The sequence below is a fragment of the Lupinus angustifolius genome, chromosome LG07 (assembly GCF_001865875.1).
Source record: "Lupinus angustifolius cultivar Tanjil chromosome LG07, LupAngTanjil_v1.0, whole genome shotgun sequence".
In the NCBI taxonomy this organism is placed as follows: Eukaryota; Viridiplantae; Streptophyta; class Magnoliopsida; order Fabales; family Fabaceae; genus Lupinus; species Lupinus angustifolius.
Genome location: NC_032015.1, coordinates 12,031,750 through 12,055,027, shown reverse-complemented (window position 1 = coordinate 12,055,027; position 23,278 = coordinate 12,031,750). Strand labels below are relative to the sequence as shown.

The following is a 23,278-nucleotide window of genomic DNA, read 5'->3' as shown; positions in this document are numbered from 1 at the left end:
CATCAATTTCCTCATCGTCTTATATGATTGACCCAGACACCTAAATCTATTGAGTTATGGTATTATATGATCCCCATTGTTAGCTCTACAGATGGGTTTATCCACATATTTCTAAAATTACACTTCATATTCTTTGTATTACTTCCACTTATATGAAAGTCGTGGGCTTCAAATGGTTGTCTCAGCATTTCTTGTTTCTCATTTAATTTGTATCTCTCAAGTATCCCGCTAAGACAATATCATTTTCAAAAAGTGTACATTGCGGCACCGGTTCTTTGGACATGCTCAATGAGCACACGCAAGACCAATGTGAATAAGTAGGAGTTCAATGTCGACCCTTGGTATAGTCCTATGCCAATAGGAAAATCTTCTAAGAGTCCATCTTATGCTCTCACGATAATCTTGACATCACTATGCATATCCTTGATTACTCGAATGTAGGCATTGTTAATATTATTATTCTAATTTCTCTATAGATTTCTATAAAACCACTCTAGTCACATTATCATATGCTTTCTCTAAATCAATGAATATCATGTGCAAGTCTTTTTGGTTCCTTTGTTATTCCTCCATCAATTGTTGCAAAAAGTATATAGTCTCCGCAGTCCACCTCTCAGGCATGAAGCCAAATTGATTTTCAGTGATAATTATGAGCCTCTGCTCAATATACTCTTTCATAGCTTCATAATATGGATCATGGGTTTAATCCCCTATAGTTTGCACAATTTTGTATGTCGTCTTTGTTATTATAAATAAGGATTAAAATGTTTCTCATTCACTTGTCTAGTATTATCGTAGACCTCGTGAACTCATTATACAACTTTGTGAGCCAAATAATACATTGTTTTCCTATAACCTTCCGGACCATTTTGTCATTCTTCGTCATTTTCAAAGTTTATTTATCTCCAACTCTTGAAACAAACGATAGTTCTTCCATAACATAAAGTAAGGAATCATGTTCATCCTTGAAAAGCTTGTGAAAATAGTTCTTCCATATTTCTTCAATATCTTTGTCATTCACAAAACTTTTTAATCTTCATCTTTGATGCATTTTACTTAGTTCAACTCTTTTGTCTTTCTTTCTTTACCGTTTTCAAGCATGTAGACACTTCTTTCTCATCCCTTAGTACCAAGAGATTTGTATAACCCATTATACATTTTATATTTAGCTACGCCCGTCGCTTTCTTGTTCTCTTTCTTAACTACCTTGTATTTTTCCAACTTTTAGTATTTTTACACAGAGAGAGACAATGATTTATAACATTTTTTACCTTAACTTTATCTTAGAAACTTTTGTCCCACTACCATGATTCTTTATGGGAGCAAACCTCTTGTCCCACAAATTATACCACTACATGTACCATCGGCCTTTGATTGTTTGAAAAAATATATTCAAGTTAAAAAATTAATAATTGACTATTTTTTTTACCAATCGCAGTTGATGGCACATGTAGTGGCACAACTTATGGGACAACAGATGTGCAACTATTTTTTACCCTTTGATCAAAAGCCTCTTGATTTACTTAGTTTCTCCATTAGAGCATTCGCAGTGGTTATTCTTTAGGTTTTTATTAACAGAATAAGAATATTCTTACTGTTCTTTTTATATATATGAAAATGTATTAAAGAAGCACAAGGGGGCTAACCCAATGCAAGAAAAAGATCACATAATGTTTAAATTACAAACATTCTTAATACAACACCTAGGATGTAGGCACCAAATAGAAAATGACATGGCTCTTAAACCAGTTTTAGATGAATATGAAAACCAAGATCTCACTTGGATTAATTCCAATATGTGATTGTAGCTCAAATTCTTCCCTTCAAAAATGGCTTCGTTACGCATAAGCCAAATAAACCAAACCACCGAGTACCACAACATCCTCCACATACTCCTCTCTTTTGGGTTATGGCAAAAAAGTAACATGTAGAGATAAGAAAGTGCTACTGTCACTCTTTTGAGGTAAATGAATGGGAATACCAAGCCAACTATAAAACCCCAGCCACGCCTCTATAGCTACAAGAAAAAAATAGATGATCCAGAGACTAACAATGATTCAAACAAAAGACATAGTTCAAATCATCTAGTCTAATGCTCACATTCCTTTTAGCAAGAGTTTTCTAGATAAAGCAACATACCTTTGAAGGAACACAAGAAATTCAACATTTTCTAAGCATGTTCCCCTCATCCACACAAACTGAAGAGATCAGATGAAGATAAGCTGATTTAACCAAATAATTCCCTAAATTATCCAAGCTCCACCTCCATGAATCAGCCCTATCTAACCTGCAAGAGTGATTCTGGATTAGGCTATATAAATTTGTCACCAAGGCTTCCTCACGGTCTAGTAAACTTCTTCTCCACTAAACTCACCACGTCCATTTATCGTTGCTCCAAAAACCAGAATCAGCTACCGAAACTTGTTTATTAATAGTCAAATTATACAGTTTAGGGAATAATTGTTTAAGAGATTGTTGACCACACCAAGTGTCTTCCCAAAATAGAGTTGTCCTATCGTCCCTAATTTCCTTCCAAATATAATTTTCAAACATCTTTCCTACAAAGTCATGCGTCAATCCTCCCTTCCACAAATCCTACACTAAATTGATGAAGAATTGGAAGCATTTACAACTATATTTGTGTCATACTTGGAATTTATCACAGTAACCCAAAAGGCACCAACTTTTGTTAATCTCCTCCATTTCTATTTATTAAGAAGGGAGTCATTGAATAATGACAAGTCTTTTACTCTCATACCACCTAAAATTTTGGTTTACACACAACATTCCAAGAGATCCAAGCAATACATCTTCCTCATCTTACTTTATTTTTTATTGTGACATTCTTATTTCTTGAATTTTGTTCTTAAATAAGAACAGTTCTTGGTAAATAAGAATAGTTCTTGGTGAGGAAATATGACATTTGTGTTGTGATGTACTTTATTTATTTTATACATTTTATTTATCTTATAATTTATTGTTGTAGTTTTTGTTGTATTTTGAAATTATTTTTAACATTTTAATTAATGCAAATATTTTGTTTTATTTATTCGTATCCACGTAATTTATTTTTATAATTTACAACAAAAAATATATTTTTAGTTATGATTTAATTATAATAAATTAGAGAGGTTTTTAGTTTAGTAATAAATAAATAAGTAATTATTTTTAATATTTTATTATATTTATTGTAAAATATAAAAGTGTGGGTAGATTGTGGGACTAAATAAGAATGATGTTTCCTATTGTGGGAAAAAAGTAGATATTATTCTTATTTATGAGATACTGTAATAAATAATAAAATAGTGTGTGAGACTCAGATAATAATGAACATTTAATTTACAGGTATAATGTTCTTAATATCTTCCTAATTCCCTTATTCGTCACCTCCCACGGATTACTATTACTTACTAGCACCTAGTATCTTCCTTAAATGAATGAAACAACCTCACAATTAATTTAAAAACTTCAAATTCTCATTTTTTTGGCAAAGCATCCAGATTCTCCAACTTTTTTACTCCTGCACCTCTACAACATAAGTCTCATCCATACATTAAATTGAATGGTCTAAAGTAACTAACTTTTAAAACCTTAAAAACCCACGTAAAACTTACATAGCCATCACCGCCAACCCTTTATATAGTAGTCCAACACATTAGCAATACTATTTTTGATTTCCCGATTTAGTTCATCTTCAACCATTTTTTTCCTTCTTTCTAACACCATTTCCTCCTTTTTTGTTCAACCTTTCCATTTTCTAGAACCAATACATTTTTCTATCTAATAAAAACCTTTCTTAAAGCAAATATTGTAAAGTAAATAATGGAATCTCAATATAGTTTTCTGGTTTGAGCAACAAATTGTAACTTATTATTAGATCTGAGTTTCATAATATTCAATCTTGATCGTAGATGATAGTCATCAGTGATCAGCTTCGAGGACATGAGAATCATGCATGTGATTCTCATTCCCATGAAGATATTAGAGAATGGTAGGATCCAAAATTGGATTGATAGGGTTTGCCATTGAATCAATGGAAAATGAATTTAAAAACAAGAAGTTGAGAAAAAGAAGAATTTGAATATAAGAGTAGTGCCAAAATGCTTGGCAGAACCACCACTTTCTAAGGTTTGATATGTTCAAGGCAACAACCAAGACTTTATTCCACTGTATATCATCAAGTGGGTCGAAGACATCATAAGCATAAGCTAGTTTAGTAACCAACTTAATTTACAATAACCTTATAAACCAAGAAAAAGAAACAAAAAAAAGTAACATGTTCAAAAGGATTAGTTGATTTAACTTATCAGTTCATAATCAAACAAGTTATAAACTTATAATCTTACTATTTACCATCAAAATCTAAAAGTATAATTTAAACCAAACACAAAAATGACATTGTTCAGATCTCAAGAAAAACATAATCAAATCCCAGTCTAGTCAAATTTTAAATCTAGGGTCTAAAGTTTTAAATCAAATACCATGTCAGAGTAATCAACCAAATATCTGGTACCCAGAAACGTTCAATTTCATGCAATACAGCAATATAAAATTTTCATGTTTAACTTCAATGATCACAATTGATTGACCAAGTACCACATTTTCTCCACATTTTGACATTAATTTGTAAAAATTATCATGTCCACACTCTTACTACCCACGTTTTAAGCCATTTTGGCAAATTGTACAATGACAATTCACACTAGAACAATCTAATAAAACACAAGATGTTACCAATGACTTTGATACAACATTTTGTCAAAGCATAGACCAAGCTTTCAATCATACCAAGCAGTACTGCAAAAGTATATAAACTACTCATCATCATCATCTTGGTCAAAATCCTTAACTTTCACATCTGCATCTTCTCCATACTGAATGCAGTTGTCGATTTGGGCCAATACATATTGTATACTGTCATTGAGAAAATCCAATATTAAATATAAAGAAAACCTCAGAATTTAATGACTTGAATGACTTGTACTACCCCATATGCCTAATAACAAGTAGAGTACAAAGTTTTCGGCTAGTTCACCAAAAGATGACCTACACTTAGTTTAATTCAGGAGCTAGACTTGATTGATAAAAAATTTATTAGAATTAAATAAGCATAACTTTTCAAATTAATGAACATAAACCCAATTTATAGCCTTGTGAAAATTAATCAGTAACTAGTTCTTTCATAGGCCGCCATCCATCTTGGATATATGCATACACACAAGCTACATTCAAGGTAAAACACAACAAACAAGCCTTAAATCAATTAGGTGGGATCGGCTACATGAATCGAACTACGTTATAATGCTCAAACATAAATCATATTCATTGAAAAGTAATATCTCTAATTCTTTCCTAATAGTTTTGTCTGTGGTTTTTCGTGTACTCACTCTGCCTCTAGGAATTACACTAACCTCAATTTGATCTACTCTCCTTACTGGGGCTTTTAACTATCTCCTCCATACATGTCAAAACCTCCTAAGGCATTATTCTATCATCTTTTCTACAATAGGAGTTACCCCAACTTTCTCCATAATGTATTCATTTGTAATCTTATCTTGTCTAGTCTGTTCACTCATCCAAAACAACATTATCATCTTCTCTATATTGAAATTATTCTCTTGTTGACATTTTACCACCCAACATTCAGTATCATGTAATATTGTGGATCTTATAGATGCGGTAAAATTTTCCCTTAAACTTGAATGGCACCTGGAGCGCTCTGTTATTTCATCCAGCCAACGTTATATGATTGACCTAAGATACTTAAATCTAGTGAGTCGTGGTATGGTATTATCTCCAATTTTTACCACTCCAATATGGTTTGCCGCCTCTTGCTAAACTTACACTTCATATACTGTCTTACTTCGACTGAAAGTCATGTGCCTAAACCTTGTTTCCACATTACTAGCTTCCTATTTAATATCTCTCTCGAGTCTCCAACTAGTACTTAATATCATCTGAAAAACATGCATTGTATTCAAGGTAAAACAAATGGATCAAACTCTACCCATAAGCAATTTTTCAAGTAAAAAGTTGGATATCATTAGAAGCATGTGGGATGCCTTGGAGATCCGGACGGAGTGACATGCCTCGGATGTCCACATGGAGTGAAATACAGGTTCTTGAACTATCATTAAGTTTGAATTAAAATTCACAATCACAACAACAAATTGATCATTTCAATTCCAGAGCACAGCATAATTCACATCAGAAACCTTTTCACGGTATGATTGTGAAGAAAATCGAATCAATCATATCCTTTTGGGACATAAACCTGTAGTCAGCAGTTCATACAGTACTCATTGTAATTTCTATATGTTTAGCCAAATAACCTAGAGATGCCCTTTTGCGAGATCAAGTCTGTTCTGTTATATAATCACATCTAATAGTCAAGAGTTTCAAAGAGCACTGGAAAACACAAGCTCCAAGGCTGGGTACAACTTAATTTACACATTCTACCTTTCACTTTTAATATTGTAGAATCATGCCCATCAATGACATTTATAAATCTATACTATACAAGCCAATAGAAATATAGCCCTTGCATGCTAGCAATATAAGATAATTTTATAAAAAACAATGATAAGAAGCAGACAAAAGATAGAGCGGAGTTTACCTTCTCTCCTTCCTCAGGTCCAGTGGTATAAAGCTCACCATACTATAATTATTCACCTGTTCCAGAAAAAATTAATAAATAAACAAGCTGACGATGGAATAAAAACAAGGTACTCCAGAATTTAAGCAATGCCCCTAGTAAGCCTCAATGATTAACAGAATAATCACAAATGGCAGCCATGTTGTTCATAGGATACTGGGCTCAACCAAACCACCGAGAGCGAAAACATGTAACAGAAAGGTGAGGGTGAGGGGAATAAGTAGAGAGAAAAACCAGATCTGATAAGAGCTGTTTTAAATAGAGAAATGAGAGACATAGGAGACATATGGGATTTCACAATGTTTTGCGACTAATAGCTCGAGATTGTACCACATTATACTTTTCTGGGACATTTCTGTTTTATATCTTTATTTTGTATTTCCCTTTCAGTTTTCAAACAATAAAACAGTCTTCCTTTTCCTTATGTAGGATTGAAAGTTGAAAGCTATCAGGATAGGATAGGATTCAGGAACGGACTTTAGGCAACTGTCATACCAAAAGGAAGAATGACTCCTGGGAATCTTGCCTGGAATGCAATAACCAGTCATGCATGCTAAGCATCACCCAGAGATTATGTTGATTCTTAAAATTGAGAATCAACTCAAATACCTATTAGACCATTAACTACAAAAATCAACTCTACTTCAATTAAGATTAAAACAATGCCAATAAAACTGCTATCTGATATCTCTGGTAGGACTCACTCTGGAATGCCCTAGTACATGTATCACCAAACTGTAAATTGCTCGAGAAGTACAAACAAAAATGACAGCATATCACCCAGACTTGAATCAATTAACCAGAATCATAAGTGTAAGTTACATGTCCATGTGATAGCATATTTTAAACTATAAAAGAATAGATTACACACCAGTTCAATCAAAGATTTATTCAGCTTTGCAAACTGAGGAGCCATTCGTTGATTCAATTCAGAGAGTAAAAAGGTGGGCTCAGGATCCAAGAATCTAAGAGCAAAAAAAGTACAACAAATACATTAGAATCAAAATGAACAAAGTGTTTAAAACAAATTCGGGAAACAAGGTTTTAGAGAAATGATTACTCTTCAACATCCTTTTTGTTAGTCACAAGGTCCATTTTTGAAAGGATATTAACATGAGGTAGTTCAAGTTGAACCATTGCTGAAAGGCATGCCATGCATCCACTTATAAATTTGGTCACATCTGTCATGAACTGGCAATGTTCTAAAATTATAAGAGTCAATGAAGAAAATAAGAACAGCAATTATTAGAAGTAAGAAGCAAAACTGCCACAAACCTGTGAGTCGAGCAAATACACAGCACAAACATTGAAATTTTTACTTTTCAAATGTTCCACAAAATTGCGAAGCACTGGCACATGCGAATAAAGTTCTATCTGGCCTGCAAAACATTACAAGGCTATGTTGATTGATCTCAAAGTTTTGAGGTCAGTAGCAATAAAAAACTTTATAAACAAGTATAAGGAATATTAAATTTTAGGTTAAACAAACAGGACAAGCAAGATTTTGTTCTTTTTTATTTAGGGTGTACACACTACACAGTTCATAAAAAGGCAACTGTGACAGTCTGAAGGACAGACTTTAATGTATGCATTAATTGACTTTTATATCAATATTAACATGTCACCAACATTTAATTGTAAAAAATAAAAATAATAATAATAATAATTGGGCTCACTAAGGGTGCCCCTCAGCTGATAGCTGAAGACTTATCCTTTTCAAGATGGAGAGATCACTGAAGTAGGTACAACCTCTCCCAACAAAGTCTTTTTCAATACATAGCAGGAATCGAACCCATGACATCATTCTCAAGGAACAAAGCTACATACTAAATTTGCAAGGCTATACATAACAATACAATAAGGATAAGGGACGAGCATGAATACCAGGGCAGTCAAAAACCAAGTAATCATCATCTAAATAATTGTCCAGTTCATCATTGAACCAATCATCCAGGTTATCTTCAAGGTGTCTAAACAAGATTATTAAGGCAATAAAACTTCTAATCAAATTATTCAAATAGCTAATAGCTATAGAATGTAAATAAAGGAGAGAAAAGGATGTTACACGTAAAGGTAAATGGGTGGCAAATGAGGTGCATGATAATACAGTTATACAAATGGGACACGTGTATGGTGGGAAGGAAATCAAGCAAAAACGCACAAGTGAGAGAAAAAGAGTCACCAATACTGCACTGAAGGATTACATCTGGGCAATGAAGTGAGGATATAAGGGGAAAGAAAATCAAGACATGGGCATGAAATTAGTGTGAACAATTCTTTCTCTCTCTGGCCCTACCTCTGGGATTTTCTCTGCACTACACTTTTCTTATTTTCTTTTATACTGTGATAGTTGAATTTGGTACTCATCATCATTACCTAAAAGTGGAATATTCTTCTTGTAAAGAACCACACTGCTACTAGTAACACACATATAAATTCCACAGTACTCATTATACCATTTTTTTCTGTGCTTAAACTCTATTGTTGTGATTTTTCTCTTACAAAGGAACATAGAAATAGATAGATTAAGATTGTAAATGTGATCTCCAAAGGCAATCTGACATGCAGAATTACTAGTTCAGAGAAGATTCTATCTAAAGATAGACAACATAAATGTTTTAAAAACTGATTAAAAGGATACTCCATGCAGTATACAAGACCACCATTAGGACCTAATCCAAGTTCTTCCATAACATCATCCAGCGAAATGAGTTCCCTTATATCTGTGAGCATCTCAAACCAATCGAGTCAAGCTCCACAAAAAAACAACCAAACCCACAAAGAAATATAACTCACAGCACATTCAATTTACCCATCGCGACAGGATAGTCAAAATTTTCAGCAGCAGGGTCTAGGTTCACAATATGTATTGTTCGCCGAGTAGCCACACAGTGTTCGTACAAACTTGAGCAGTAGGTAGACTAATTGAGAAAGAAAAATATACATTATATTCAAAATGAAAAGACCAAGCACATATCTGGTTTAACAGAAAAATAGAGTTGAATAAAGTAAATTACCTTGCCGCTACCAGCTGGGCCTATAACAAGTTGAGCATAACCCATGATAGCCTTATCAAATTCCAAGAAGTTTACCTCTGAAGTTCAGAAAGTGCAAAGAAACGTGATGGCTCGAAAAGTGGCAATAGATGCAACAATAATGTAAGCAGTACACCAAACCCCAATGGCGAACAACAAATTCAAGAAATCAGAGTAGGCCATAAATGGGTAGGCACCCAAGACAGAGACAGTACAAGGAAACCTGAATATTAGCAAATATCAAACCAAAAAATTAAACATTAAAAATATTATTTTTACCCAGCTTTTGTTCTCTATGCAAAATGCCAACTTTACTAGTTTTCTAGTCAATTTCACAGAAACAAAATAACAACGAAAACTGCAACCTTAAGTATTAATGTTAATATATGTTAGTACACTTTCTTCTGTTGCACACCTCTGATTAATTTCACATGCTGTTGGGTGCAATGTTATTTTATAATCTTTGTTCTTAAATCCATGCATGGTAATGAGGTTGTGGTATTCATGAAGGATCACAGTGCCAGAGCATACACAACATAAATGAACAATATTATCCATCTTCAACATATCATCCAAACTTAGCACAAGTGCATCCTTAATCAAATCATTTTCACAATAAAGAAGGTATACTTGAAGCATGCATTGATGCGCAATCATAACAAGTAGTGAGCATGTCCATCAATACTTTTCAACAATCACACCTCAATTCAAACAAAAAATACACCAAATTCAGAAAATGCCGACTTATGCACAAATCAAAGAGATAATGCTCAAGGCATAACTAAATACTTCAAGGTATTAGAGTCACCATAGCCGATGAAACATGGTAGACCTAACCCAAATTAATTATGGTTCAACCCACACACAGCACAAGCAACATTACATAAAGAAATGTCACTCTCTCAAACATTAAGGGAACAAGTGATACTTAAAACCTAAGCAAAACCCACTGAAGCAAGGTTACCCTCAAAATGATTGTCAACAAAACAACATTGCATTCAACACCACTTCACAAAACTAAACCCATCAATCAGTAATGCTCAAAACCTCGTACACAATACAAAACCCACTAAATCTCCAAACAACAGAGCAGTTCAACCAATTTTAATCCATTTCTATTCAAACATGAATCTTCAATTTCAGATGAAAAGTTCAAAGATAATGGAATTTTAAGAGTGTGGTAATTCAATCCATTAAAAACTCTCAAACAGCCCATTATGCACATACTAATCAAACCCTAACCATCAATTGAAACAAGCACCAAAAAGTTCAACAAGCCTGTCTTCGAATTTAACAAGATCAAGTGCTTAAACCCAACCAAGAATTAGGCAGCCCAGAACACAAGGCTTCGACCCGATAGGGTTCTCCAGGTCTGAGGACGATAAATGTACTCAACCTTAACAGACAGATTCTCGAAACCCCAACCAAAACTTTAAAAAGAAAAAATACTTAGAAACTGAAATAGGAAGTTACCTGAGTTAATATCTAGCTAAAGAAGAAACCTGGTGAGGGAATAGGAAGTGGTGCAGAAAGAAAAGTGGTGTCGGGCTGCACAGGTTCTCGAAGCAGAACGAAAATGAGGAGAGTTCGTGCGAAAGGGATTTTGGTGACGGAGGTTTATGCTGCGAAGAGAGAAATGTGCGGTGGGTGATGTGGAACCCGCAGTGGTTATAGAGGTGGTCGGTCGGATATGGACACGGCGGAGGGAGAAATGGGCTTGTTGTGAGGGTTCAATGAGAGATAAATAAGTGATTAAAAATGAGACAAGAAAATTGGGCCACGTCATCTATACTCACTTCCTATGGTAATAATTGTTATAGAGTTCAACTCTTCTCCAAAATTGAACCGGAAAGTAAATTTATTTTGATTTTAAATTTTTATTGAAAAGTAATTTAAAATTATAATTTTTAAAGATTAATTTTTATCATGTGTTATGATCTTCATTTAATACTAAAAGGTTGAAACAAGTCAGATCGTCTTTCAATAACTTATATAGGCTAAGTTTTTGGGAAAGGTCAACTTTAGGCTTTTCAAAAAGTTTATTCAACTTAACATATCAGACTTTAAGTCATCTAAAATGTTTATTAAGTCTAAAATATGAGACCATTTAGTTATATTATATATGTAATTTTAATATAAAAAATATAATTTAATTGTTAGAGTTAGATGAGTCTAATTAAAAGTTGGTTTATTAGTCTATTTAAATATATACATGGTAGTCTATTTCAAGACCATATAATATAGAAGACCTTTAAATAGGTCAATAGGTCAGGACAGACTTATAAATAGACCAGACCTAGGTTTTGAATTTTTTTAAATAAACTAACTTGTGAGACACATACTCTTATATTTTATATAGAATTGGTCTATTTAAGACAAAGTCTGATCTAACATATTTCCACTATTAAGTATTAAAGATGATTTGAATTCATCGCTACATGTTATGTTTTGCTTGTATTTAAAGTTCAGACTCATCGAAAGTAAAATTGTATCATGAATCGCCTATCACTAGATAAATTGAACAATTTCATAATGTTCTATCATGAATCATATTCATTGATATAATATTGATACATAAATAATTCTTAATTGTTTCGTCAATAGTTTTTCTTAGTCTCCATCTTTTTATAGGATTTAGCTTAATATTCATTTGGTTTATTTTCTGTATTGACTTATGATGGTCTTTTTCACATATGTATAGAACACTTAAGGCGCGAGTCTACCATTTTTCTACAATAGAAGCTACTTCAACTTTCTCCATAATGAATTTATTCTTAATCTTATCTTGTCTAATATGTTCATTCATCTCATACAACATTCTCATCTATGATATATAATGTTTATTCTATTGTTGATATTTTACTGCCCAACATTCGGTCTCATATAACAATGCAGTTCATATAGTTATGCGATAAAACTTTCTCTTAACCTTGAACAGTACCTTTTTATAACATATGACACTTAAAGCACTCTGCTAATTCACTTAACCTACTTGAATTCTATGGTTTTCATCTCCTTTATTGTCTTGTATGTTTGACATGAAATACCTAAATCTAGTGAGTATAGTATGGTATGATCATCAATCTTTACCCAGACATGGAATGCTTCAAGCCTCCGCATATTTTATGTTTAATTGTCTTGTCAACCCCTTTCATGGTTGGATAACCCTTTGTAACACCCCAACATATGTATATGATAACAACTTAATATTAATTTTACGTCTCATTATACAGGAATCATTCTCCCCCGACCCGATGGTCCACTACATATACTCCCCAATGCGCGAACCAAGTCCCCCTTTGGCGGCAATCCAATATATCACCCAGGGTGCAGATCATGTCCCCATGACTGGTGGTCCTAGTAAATCACCTAAGGCGTGGATCACGTCCCCCTTGGTCGGTGGTTCAATACAGCCCCCAAATATGTGGACCAAGTCCCCCTTTGGCGGTGGTCCAAAATATCACCTAGGGCGCGGACCATGCCCCCTTGACCGGTGGTCCAAGAAAATCACCCAAGGCACAGACCATGTCCCATTTGTTCAGTGGTCCAATACTCCCCTTATCAATTTCAAATTGTTTCAATTCCGATCAAGGTTATGTTGTCAATTTCAAATTACTTCAGTTTAGATCCGGACAAGGTTATCATGCTAGTTTTAGATAGTTTTAGTTCAAAACCAGTCAAAATTATCTTGTTAGTATCAGATTGTTTCAGTTCAGATTCGACCAAGGTTATGTTGTCAGTTTCAGATTACGTCAGATCTGGTCAAGTTATCTTGTCAGTTTCAGATAGTTTCAGTTCAAATTCGGTCAAGGTTATCTTGTCAGTTTCACATAGTTTAAGTTCAGATCTGGTCAAGGTTATCTTGTCAGTTTTAGATAGTTGCAATTCAAATCCAGTCAAAATTATTTTGTCAATTTCATATTGTTTCAGTTTAGATCTGGTTAAGAGTCTTTTGTCAGTTTTAGATTACTTCAGTTCAGATCTAGTCATGACTACCTTCTCTAGGTTTGAATTAATTAATTAATTAAGGTTAGAACTGGTCAGGTTATATCGTCACTAATAAGAGTTATCTTATTTATGTACAATAAGAAAAGAAAAATCACAAGATCAAGTGTACCAAAAAGGAAATTCATTAAAAAGGACATTACAATGCCCTACTTTATTACACGGCAACCAAAGGCCAGACCCCTAGACCTAACCACCCTTACCAGGAATCGACAACTTAACAACTTTGTCGTACGGGTCATGTGACAGCAATTCCCTGTCAGCAACGTAGTTGATAATATCCATCCATGACATGTCCTTGTTTGGATGCACCAAACGAATCTAGCCCATGGCATTGTCCTAGGCAGTCTGGACAGCCTCCCCGGTAAAAGTAGAAAGGGTGACATTCTCCTCAGCCACAACAATATTCTCCTCAGCCAAGGCAGCCTTCTCCTCAGCCAGGGTGATTTTCTCCTTCTCCAAGGCCTCTACCCGGGCCTTCAAGGCGTCGACCTCTCTTGTGAACCAGATGATATCACCCTGGCCGAAAGCAAGGGCTTCCAGAGCAGCCCAATCACTATCTTCAGACAACTTTAACTAATTGTTCAGCTACCTAATCTCGACCTCAACCTCTTCTAATAAGTAGTCATAGACGCTAGTGCTTCCTCGACTGCACGAGATTGTTTGGCGTCGTCACATCGGAGAGGCATGTCAAAGAGCTGTTGGCTGGCCACCATGACATCGAGTTCCAGCTCCATTTTCTCAGCAACATGGATCTCCCTCGGCCTTTGGAGGTCAGCAGAGTGTTGTTCCTGATGGGTCACCACTGTCTCATCCTCCACTCGGCTGACCAACACATCATCCCCTTCTAGATACTTAGCCATTGAAGCCATTAGTACCAAGGATACCCAAAATTGCCTCAACATCTTAGAGAGGGTGATTTCGTCTAGAACCTCCTTCACCCATAGGGTTACCAAGTTATGATCTACAACTCAGGGGATAACGTAAGTAGAAAATGGTCGGTTGCTAGACCGGGAGGCTGAAGCTTTTCCCTTTCTTGGCGTTGAGCAGTAGGTCGGGGTGGAGGAGGAGCTGATGAATCAAAAAGAATAACGGCCTTAAAGAGGAGGAGGGCACATCCTCAGTCAAGTCGACCCCGACTCTTCTAGGAGAGAGACGAGGGTAGGTTGCATGACATGACTAAAGTCTTCCTAAGCCGGAGGAGGAGGTGGAAGATTAATATCCTGGTAGGAAGTTGCGGTCGTATCACTCCTCTAACGAGAAGAAGAAGTAGAAGAGGTGCCCCGAGGGTGTTTCCTTGAAGATCCATCTGTGCTCTGTTGGGTCACTCTGGCGAATAGTTGGTGCTTGTAGTGTTTACTACCTATGTCCACTACAAAATAACAAAGAAAAAATGTGAGTCTTATAACAAACTAGTCAGGTAAAATGCATAATGTAGTAGCTGACCGATTACCTACCTACGATTTGTTCGAAGGTTGTGTCGCCCTCGTAAAAAGTATTGCAGGGCAACATTGCACCCTCGTCAATTCAACCCAGCATTTCTTGGGTTGCGTCCAACTCCGGGCTCGTGAGACTATCCTCGTTGAAGGAATACTTCTTGGCCAGCCACTAATGAAGATCGTTGTTTGAGGCGAATGGAAAGTGATGTTCCCCACCCAAGCCAAACACCCATATGTGGCTGGATCCCTGGATCTCAACCTGGTAGAAACCCATCTTCCAATTGTTAAACGAAGAATCGAAGAGGGTGAACAATGCATCTTTATTCTTAGATTGAAGACACGTCCACCCTTGGCGGCATTCTTTCTCTTCGTCCCAGTTAGTGCTGTGAGTTACCCACAACATCGAGAAGAACAACTTCACCGTGCAAGGGTAGCCCTTGACGTGGCAGAAAAGACCGAATGCTCGGATGAAGCCCCAAACATTTGGATGCAACTAAGATAGGGCCACCAGAAGGTGGTTCAACATGACCACACTCTAGTTATCTAGAGGAAGACGAAGCCAAATCTTCTGAGAGTACACATTATACATGTAGAAACTATAACAGTCTCCCTTCTTAGCCAGAAGATTCCTGCAAACCTTCTTGTCCTTTCGTGGGGCTAGTAGGGCAACATTGTTCATTGGTCATTATAGGGGGTTGAATTTAGGCTTGGTCCCACAGGGTTGATCATGAGTCATATATAACTATTAAGAGGGGCCGACATTCTTAAGATCTTAATACTAAACTCCTACTAGTACTTGGGGAGCCTTTTGCATATCCTAGAATCCTAGAAGATAACAAAGACTAGTTAGTAAGTTGAATTACCTTATGATCACTCAACTAGACTTTGCATTTGATTTTTTTATATTGATCAAATTTCTCCCATCTCATGATAGTTATATGGATGTAGATATTCGAATTCTGAGGTATGTCAAGATTCCTAGGATATATGTAAATAATCGTCACTTTGAAGTGATAGATTATTTTGATGCTGGCTGAGATGTATGCTACTTATCGACACAAATAAAATATGATAATGCTTTTACTGAGAAGAACCTATCATGGAAAAGGGTAAGGGATCCCAATTGGTAACATATTTAAGCAGTGTAAGCAAAAATATTATCTCAAATGTACTATTTTTCGTATCTTTGAGCATTTGTTATAAGAAATTGACTCATCTTTTTCTTCTTCTTTAACCAGATGGTCGAAAGCAACACTAGATCATGATTTAACGATTTCTTATATAGAGAAAAGTATCCAACAACACTGGATCTGAGGAACTTTATAATATGTCACATGTTTAAGTTTAAGTGTGGCTTATTTATAAAAGTACTCCACTTCTTACATATTTAGTGTTAGTATTAAGGCATCTTTGAGTGGAAATTTTCAAGACGAAGTAATTTGAAGAAAAGCAACCACAATAATTTGTTATTAGTTATCAATAATTTAGAAGATGAACACCAACCCAAAGTCACGACCTCCATTTTTTAGCTTCATCTCTCTTAATAGTTATATATGACTCTTGATCAAAGAAGTGCCACATGGTGAGACCATCGTGGGATACACAAATGTGTTCTTGAATACTCCCAAAGACATAGAATTACAATGATCCACTACTAGACCGTGTATGAACCCACAACTGTGGATCGATATTCTAAAGTAAAATCTATAAATTGGGTTTATGTACTTTTCGGGTTACATATTGGGTTTGAGTATGTAGGATGGTATATACAAACATGTTATTTAAACCCTAAGTGTACTTTAGTGAGACATGCTTGAGTGCTTGAGCTTGAGAAAGTATTAGTTGTAGCTTGTAATCTTATTCTCTAATATGTATTAGTAGTCGTTCAATGGTTTCAAGGATATTTACATAATTGGTTAAATCTCATTAATAAACCTCTTATATTATTATCTTATCTTTATTTTATGCTCATTTACTAGATTGTTTATTACATGTGATGCCCCATGGTTACTTTTGTTGTACAAATTATTGATATTAGAATAACTTGGTTGCTCATGGCTTGTTTTTGCAGCACCACAATTAGTATCAGAGCCAATTGGTACATGAATCTTAATCTATTGATGTGAACCTAAGTAATCCCAAGTTGGATAATGATGAACTAAGAGACATTAGTGGTCCCATGACAAGGGCAAGGGCCAAAAGGGTACCCGATGGGTTTACTCATGAAAGGCATCAAGGAGAGTGCTCCAAGATCATACCAAGGGAGTTCTCACTTCATTCTTTGTGTAACTCTGAATATTGGCCAAAATGAGGAAAATTTTGGACATGGTCGTGCCCCACGATATGGCCAGGCTGTATACGCCTCTGTCCGAAATTTCCAAAAAACTTAATTGGGACATGGTCGTGTCCCAAGGTATGGTCAGGTCCACACAAAAATGCGGGAAAACTTGTGGCGTGTCAATTTTAATATTTCATATTTGTTTTTGCTAGTTTCTAACTTGTTTTTATTCATTTGAATTCATAATAAAGGCATCCTTTAAGAGTGTACACTTGCATTAATTACTGCCAGCACATTAAAGTTGGAGAGAGATTTCACTTAATGCATATGAATGGGGAACTAAAGCATGTTAATTATGGTGTGATTTTCGTGCAAATGCACCCAGCCAAGTTCGATGCACAATTCAAAGCCTCAAAAGCTACCTTAAACTCGTGAGTACCATGGCAATCAACGGTGGCAGAATTTCCCCAAAAGAATCAAAGACTCCTATGCCAAATGCATCCCTTCTTTCACTTGGCTGAAACACTTCAAGGAATCCAAAGCTTCTAGTATTTCTCTTTGTAATTTAATTACTTAGGAATTCCCATGTGGGATTATGCCTTCATTATTTCGTGTCCAACATGGCTGGAATGGGTCCAATGTAACCAGCCATGTAGTAGATTTAATCTAGTCCAAAAATAAGTCTTGATTCATGGTAGGGTCACGTGGGAACCATCATGGTTTGCCTATAAGTGTACTTCTATTTTGTTGAATGAAACTAAGTTTGTTTAAGTTAAAAATTGAGGAATAGTTCTTTGTGTGAGAGCTTTGTCTTCTCCAAACTTCTTGGTTGAACCAAGATTAAAAGTTCTTGTGGCGAACATCGCCCGACTTATAAACACCCAAGTGTTGCAGAGCCTGCCACCCCATTTCTTATCCATCTTCTTTTATCATACAATAACAATCCGCTGCCTTGCAGCACCACAATTAGTATCAGAGCCAATTGGTACATGAATCTTAATCTATTGATGTGAACCTAAGTAATCCCAAGTTGGATAATGATGAACTAAGAGACATTAGTGGTCCCATGACAAGGGCAAGGTCCAAAAGGGTACCCGATGGGTTTACTCATGAAAGGCATCAAGGAGAGTGCTCCAAGGTCATACCAAGGGAGTTCTCACTTCATTCTTTGTGTAACTCTGAATATTGGCCAAAATGAGGAAAATTTTGGACATGGTCGTGCCCCACGATATGGCCAGGTTGTGTATGCCTCTGTCCGAAATTTCCAAAAAAATTAATTGGGACATGGTCGTGTCCCAAGGTATGGTCAGGTCGTGCCCACACAAAAAAATGTGGGAAAACTTGTGGCATGTCAATTTTAATATTTCATATTTGTTTTTGCTAGTTTCTAACTTGTTTTTATTCATTTGAATTCATAATAAACGCATCCTTGAAGAGTGAACACTTGCATTAATTACTGCCAGCACATTAAAGCTGGAGAGAGATTGCACTTAATGCATATGAATGGGGAACTAAAGCTTGTTAATTATGGTGTGATTTTCGTGCAAATGCACCCAGCCAAGTTCTATGCACAATTCAAAGCCTCAAAAGCTACCTTAAACTCGTGAGGACCATGGCAATCAACGGTGGCCGAATTTCCCCAAAAGAATCAAAGACTCCTATGTTAAATGCATCCCTTCTTTCACTTGGCTGAAACACTTCAAGGAATCCAAAGCTTCTAGTATTTCTCTTTGTAATTTAATTACTTAGGAATTCCCATGTGGGATTATGCCTTCATTATTTCGTGTCCAACATGGCTTGGGTCCAATGTAACCAGCCATGTAGTAGATTTAATCTAGTCCAAAAATAAGTCTTGATTCATGGTAGGGTCACGTGGGAACCATCATGGTTTGCCTATAAGTGTACTTCTATTTTGCTGAATGAAACTAAGTTTGTTTAAGTTAAAAATTGAGGAATAGTTCCTTGTGTGAGAGCTTTGTCTTCACCAAACTTCTTGGTTGAACCAAGATTAAAAGTTCTTGTGGCGAACATCGCCCGACTTATAAACACCCAAGTGTTGTAGCTCATACCACCCCATTTCTTATCCATCTTCTTTCATCATACAATAATAATCCGCTGCCAAATTTCAACATCAAAATAGCCCAGAAAAATATGGGCAAAGTCAAGCACCAATCAAGATAGATCATTACCAAGAACTTCCAAAAGTGGTTCACATCAAGTGGTATCAGAGCTAAGGCTCTTGCTTGGTGTTAAAATTGTTCTTTGTTGGTTGTGTTCTTCTGTTTTCTTTCTTCTTACAAAAAAAAATTCAAAAAAAATAGTGTCAAAGTCCAAAACAGAAAACAAAAGTGTCAAAAGTTCGAAAATCCAAAACAATTCGTGTCACAACATTTCTTGGTAAGTTTGGGTGTTTTCTTTCACAAATTCTTGGTTCTACCCTTGGTTCATTCAAGAGGGCCATGGAGCAGAATGAGTGTTGGGAGATACATTTTCCATAAATTATTGAGTGAAACACAAGTGAGTGTTGAATGATACATTTTCCACAATTTTGTTTTGAGTGAAACACAATTAAGTTTGGTGAATATGTCTAATGAAAGTGAGAGTCCACCATTGTCCCCAAGGACAACAACACTTCATGCCATGATGGCAACACAATTCCAAACCTTAGATGGAGTAAATGAGAGTGGAGTATGATAGGAGGCTTGGATTTCATGCAAACGATTATTCAAGTGATGAGGAGGAAGGGGGAAGGAGGAGAGCAAGAAGAGGAGCACGTAGGGAAAAGAGACACGAGGAGGATAGGCTTGAGGGGGTCAAAATAAAGGTTTCTACCTTTATTGGGAAAAATGATCCAGAGGCATACTTAGAATGGAAGCTCAAAATGGAGCAAGTCTTTGAGTGCAATTCTTACCATGAGAATCAGAAGGTTAAGGTGGTTGCACTTGAATTCAAGGAATATGCCTTGATTTGGTGGGATCAACTTAACAAGGAGAGAAGGAGGATAGGAGTCGAACCTATTGATTCATGGGATGAGATAAAGTTGCTCATGAGAAGGAGGTTTATCCCTAGTTCTTACCGAAGGGATATTCATAACAAACTCCAAAGACTTACTCAAGGGTCTAAGAGTGTTGATGAAAACTTTAAGGAAATGAAATTAGCTTTACTAAGGTCCAATTTCGAGGAGGATAGTGTGGCTACCATGGCTAGGATTTTGGATGGATTAAACCAAGATATCCAAGATGTTGTTGAATTGCAACATTATGTTAAATTAGATGACTTGGTTCAACAAGCCATGGAAGTGGAGCAACAATTAAGGAGGAAGAAGTCAAAATTTTCCTCAAGTTCTAGTTCCAAGTTTCAAGCTTCACAGTGGATAGACAAGTCCAAGAAGGAGGGAGGACCATCAAAAGATGGTACACCTAGTACCAAGGAGGCCGTGGCCACAATCCAAGGCAAGCAACAAATGGGGTCCAATCAAAGGAGTCGAGATGTGAAATGTTTCAAATGCTTAGGCCTTGAACATATTCCTTCTCAATGTCCCACTAGGAGAACTATGATCATGAAGAATGGAGAAGTGGAGTATCAATTTGAGGCTTCTAGCGATGAGGAGGATGATCATGGAGAGGAGGATGATGCCATTCCCGAAGGAGATTTGTTCATGGTGAGGAGGCTCTTAGGAAGCCAAATCAAAGAGTATGATGCAAGTCAAAGGTAAAACATCTTTCACACAAGATGTTTAGTGGATGGTAAGCTTTGTTCTTTAATAATCGATAGTGGAAGTTGTGCAAATATGGTTAGTGCAAGATTGGTGTCAAAACTTAATCTTGTGACTAAGTCACATCCCACTCCTTACCGATTGCAATGGTTTAGTGAGGTAGGGGAGATGCTTGTTAACAAGCAAGCTGAAATTCTATTTTCAATTGGAAGGTATGAGGATTCGGTTTTATGTGATGTTGTTGACCTGGAGGCTAGCCACTTACTCTAGGACCGACCATGGCAATATGACAAGGGAACCACCCATGATGGGCGTTGCAATAAGTTCTCTTTTCAGCACCAAAACCGGAAGGTGGGGCTATCTTCATTGTCACCTAGACAAGTTGGTGAGGATAAAAAAAAATTGAGAGAAAAGATTGAGATGGACAGAAAAAAGAGGGAGAGAGAAAATTTGTGTGAAAATTTGAGTGAAAAGAAAGTGAAAATGAGTGGAAAGAAGGATACACACAAAGTTAAAAAGAGTGAGCTTGTGAAAACATATGGGTATATGGCAACCAAGGGGGAAATAAAACATGCTTTGGTTTCAAAGCAACCTTTGTACCTACTTTTTAGTAGGGAGTTTTATCTAACCACTAACCCTTCTAAGAAAAGAGAATTGCCTTTGTTTGTTGAAAACTTGCTGTAGGAATTTGGCGATATCTTTCCTAAGGAGGTACTTGACAGTTTACCACCTTTAAGGGGCATTGAGCATCAAATTGATCTCATACCCGATGCATCTCTACCTAATAGGCCAACCTATAGGTGTAACCCCACTTAAACAAAGGATATTCATAACCAAATTGGGGAGTTGATGCAAAAAGGATGGGTTCAAGAGAGCCTAAGCCCTTGTGTTGTTCCACTTATCTTGGTACCCAAAAAGGATGGCATATGGAGGATGTCTACTGATTGTAGAGCTGTGAGAAATATAATGGTAAAGTATAGACATCAAACCCAAGGTTGGATGACCTTTTGGACAAGTTATATGGTGCCACCACCTTTTCAAAAATCGATTTAAAAAGTGGCTACCATCAAATTCGGATCCGAGAAGGTGATGAGTGGAAAACTGCCTTCAAGACCACTTATGGTTTATATGAGTGGCTTGTCATGCCATTTGGGCTAACTAATTCCCCAAGCACTTTTATACGTTTAATGAACCATGTTCTAAAGGAGTTTTTGGGTAAATTTGTTGTTGTCTACTTTGATGATATTCTAGTTTATTCTAAAACCTTAGATGAGCATCGTGAACATCTCAGGGTTGTTTTGCTGGTTTTAAGATGTCGTGACCCGATTTTCGGTTGGAAGATCGACTCTACAACTTAGGAAGATGCGATCTCGATTTCTACCTCTCCCAATTGATTTGGAGTCGCCACTACGTTTTTTGCGGTTAAAATGTAGAAAACTCTCTAGTAAGCCCAATTGTGATAAAAGTGGTCTTTAAACAAAGATCTAAGCTCGGGAGTCAATTACGGATCAGGGAAGGTATTAGCACCCCGTTCGCCCGTACTAAAACGGTACCCTCGCTAATAACATGGACTTTTATACCCTTAAACAAATTCATCAAAAATCTAATTGTTAAAACAAAGTATTTTATTTTTATACTTGTGTCTGACAAGAGTTTATCTTGCTCCTACGTATCCCTGGGTACAATAAAGAAATCAAGACTATGTAGTTCTGGTTAAAAAATTGTTTGGTTAATTCGTTCGATTTGGTTTGACTTGGAAAACATTGATAGATTTGAAAGTATTGATTTGTTGAGTTGATGAATTTGAAATTGTTTAAATATATATAATTGTTTTAATTCGGTGGAACTAATAGTTTAGAAATGGTATTGGTCGTAGACCTTCTTCCAATTTTGAGGAAAGTTAGAGACAACTCAAACCATAACCTTACTATAAAAATTCCATAATTCATTTAGGTAAAATAGGTTTTGATTATATTTTTAAATGGAATTAATTTCTTAGAGACGGTGTTGGTCGTAGACCTTCTTCCCATTTCCAGAGAAGTTAGAGACGACTCGAACCACAACTTTACACATGATAAAATAATCTTTATTAAGACAAATATTAGTGTAATTTAGATTAGAGTATACTATTGTTTAATAATCATAAGATAT

The 23,278-nt window shown here is 35.9% G+C and overlaps 1 protein-coding gene across 4 annotated transcripts; it reads right to left on the bottom strand.

The window, feature by feature from the left end:
- LOC109352357 (GPN-loop GTPase 3-like) lies at positions 4,515 to 11,372 on the bottom strand. 4 transcript variants are annotated; one of them, XM_019594312.1, is made up of 10 exons: positions 11,164 to 11,372; positions 9,673 to 9,913; positions 9,468 to 9,576; positions 9,297 to 9,378; positions 8,540 to 8,625; positions 7,931 to 8,034; positions 7,716 to 7,846; positions 7,527 to 7,620; positions 6,617 to 6,672; positions 4,515 to 4,914 (listed from the first exon to the last, which is right to left on the bottom strand). In XM_019594312.1, exons 2-10 carry the CDS (start codon positions 9,715 to 9,717, stop codon positions 4,815 to 4,817), a joined length of 807 nt encoding a protein of 268 aa, XP_019449857.1. In that variant the 5' UTR covers positions 9,718 to 9,913; positions 11,164 to 11,372; the 3' UTR covers positions 4,515 to 4,814. The 4 variants fall into 4 exon arrangements, with proteins under 4 accessions (XP_019449857.1, XP_019449859.1, XP_019449856.1 ...); XM_019594314.1 differs by having other exon boundaries at positions 9,673 to 9,749; XM_019594311.1 differs by having other exon boundaries at positions 11,193 to 11,372.

Bases quoted from the DNA above. Each gene is read 5' to 3' on its own strand.
- LOC109352357 (XM_019594312.1), bottom strand. From the start codon at position 9,717: ATGGGTTATGCTCAACTTGTTATAGGCCCAGCTGGTAGCGGCAAG. The intron at 9,379-9,467 runs GTAAATTGAATG...AGATGCTCACAG, and splicing joins TGACTATCCTGTCGCGATGG to ATATAAGGGAACTCATTTCG. The intron at 4,915-6,616 runs GTAAACTCCGCT...TCTCAATGACAG, and splicing joins GACCTGAGGAAGGAGAGAAG to TATACAATATGTATTGGCCC.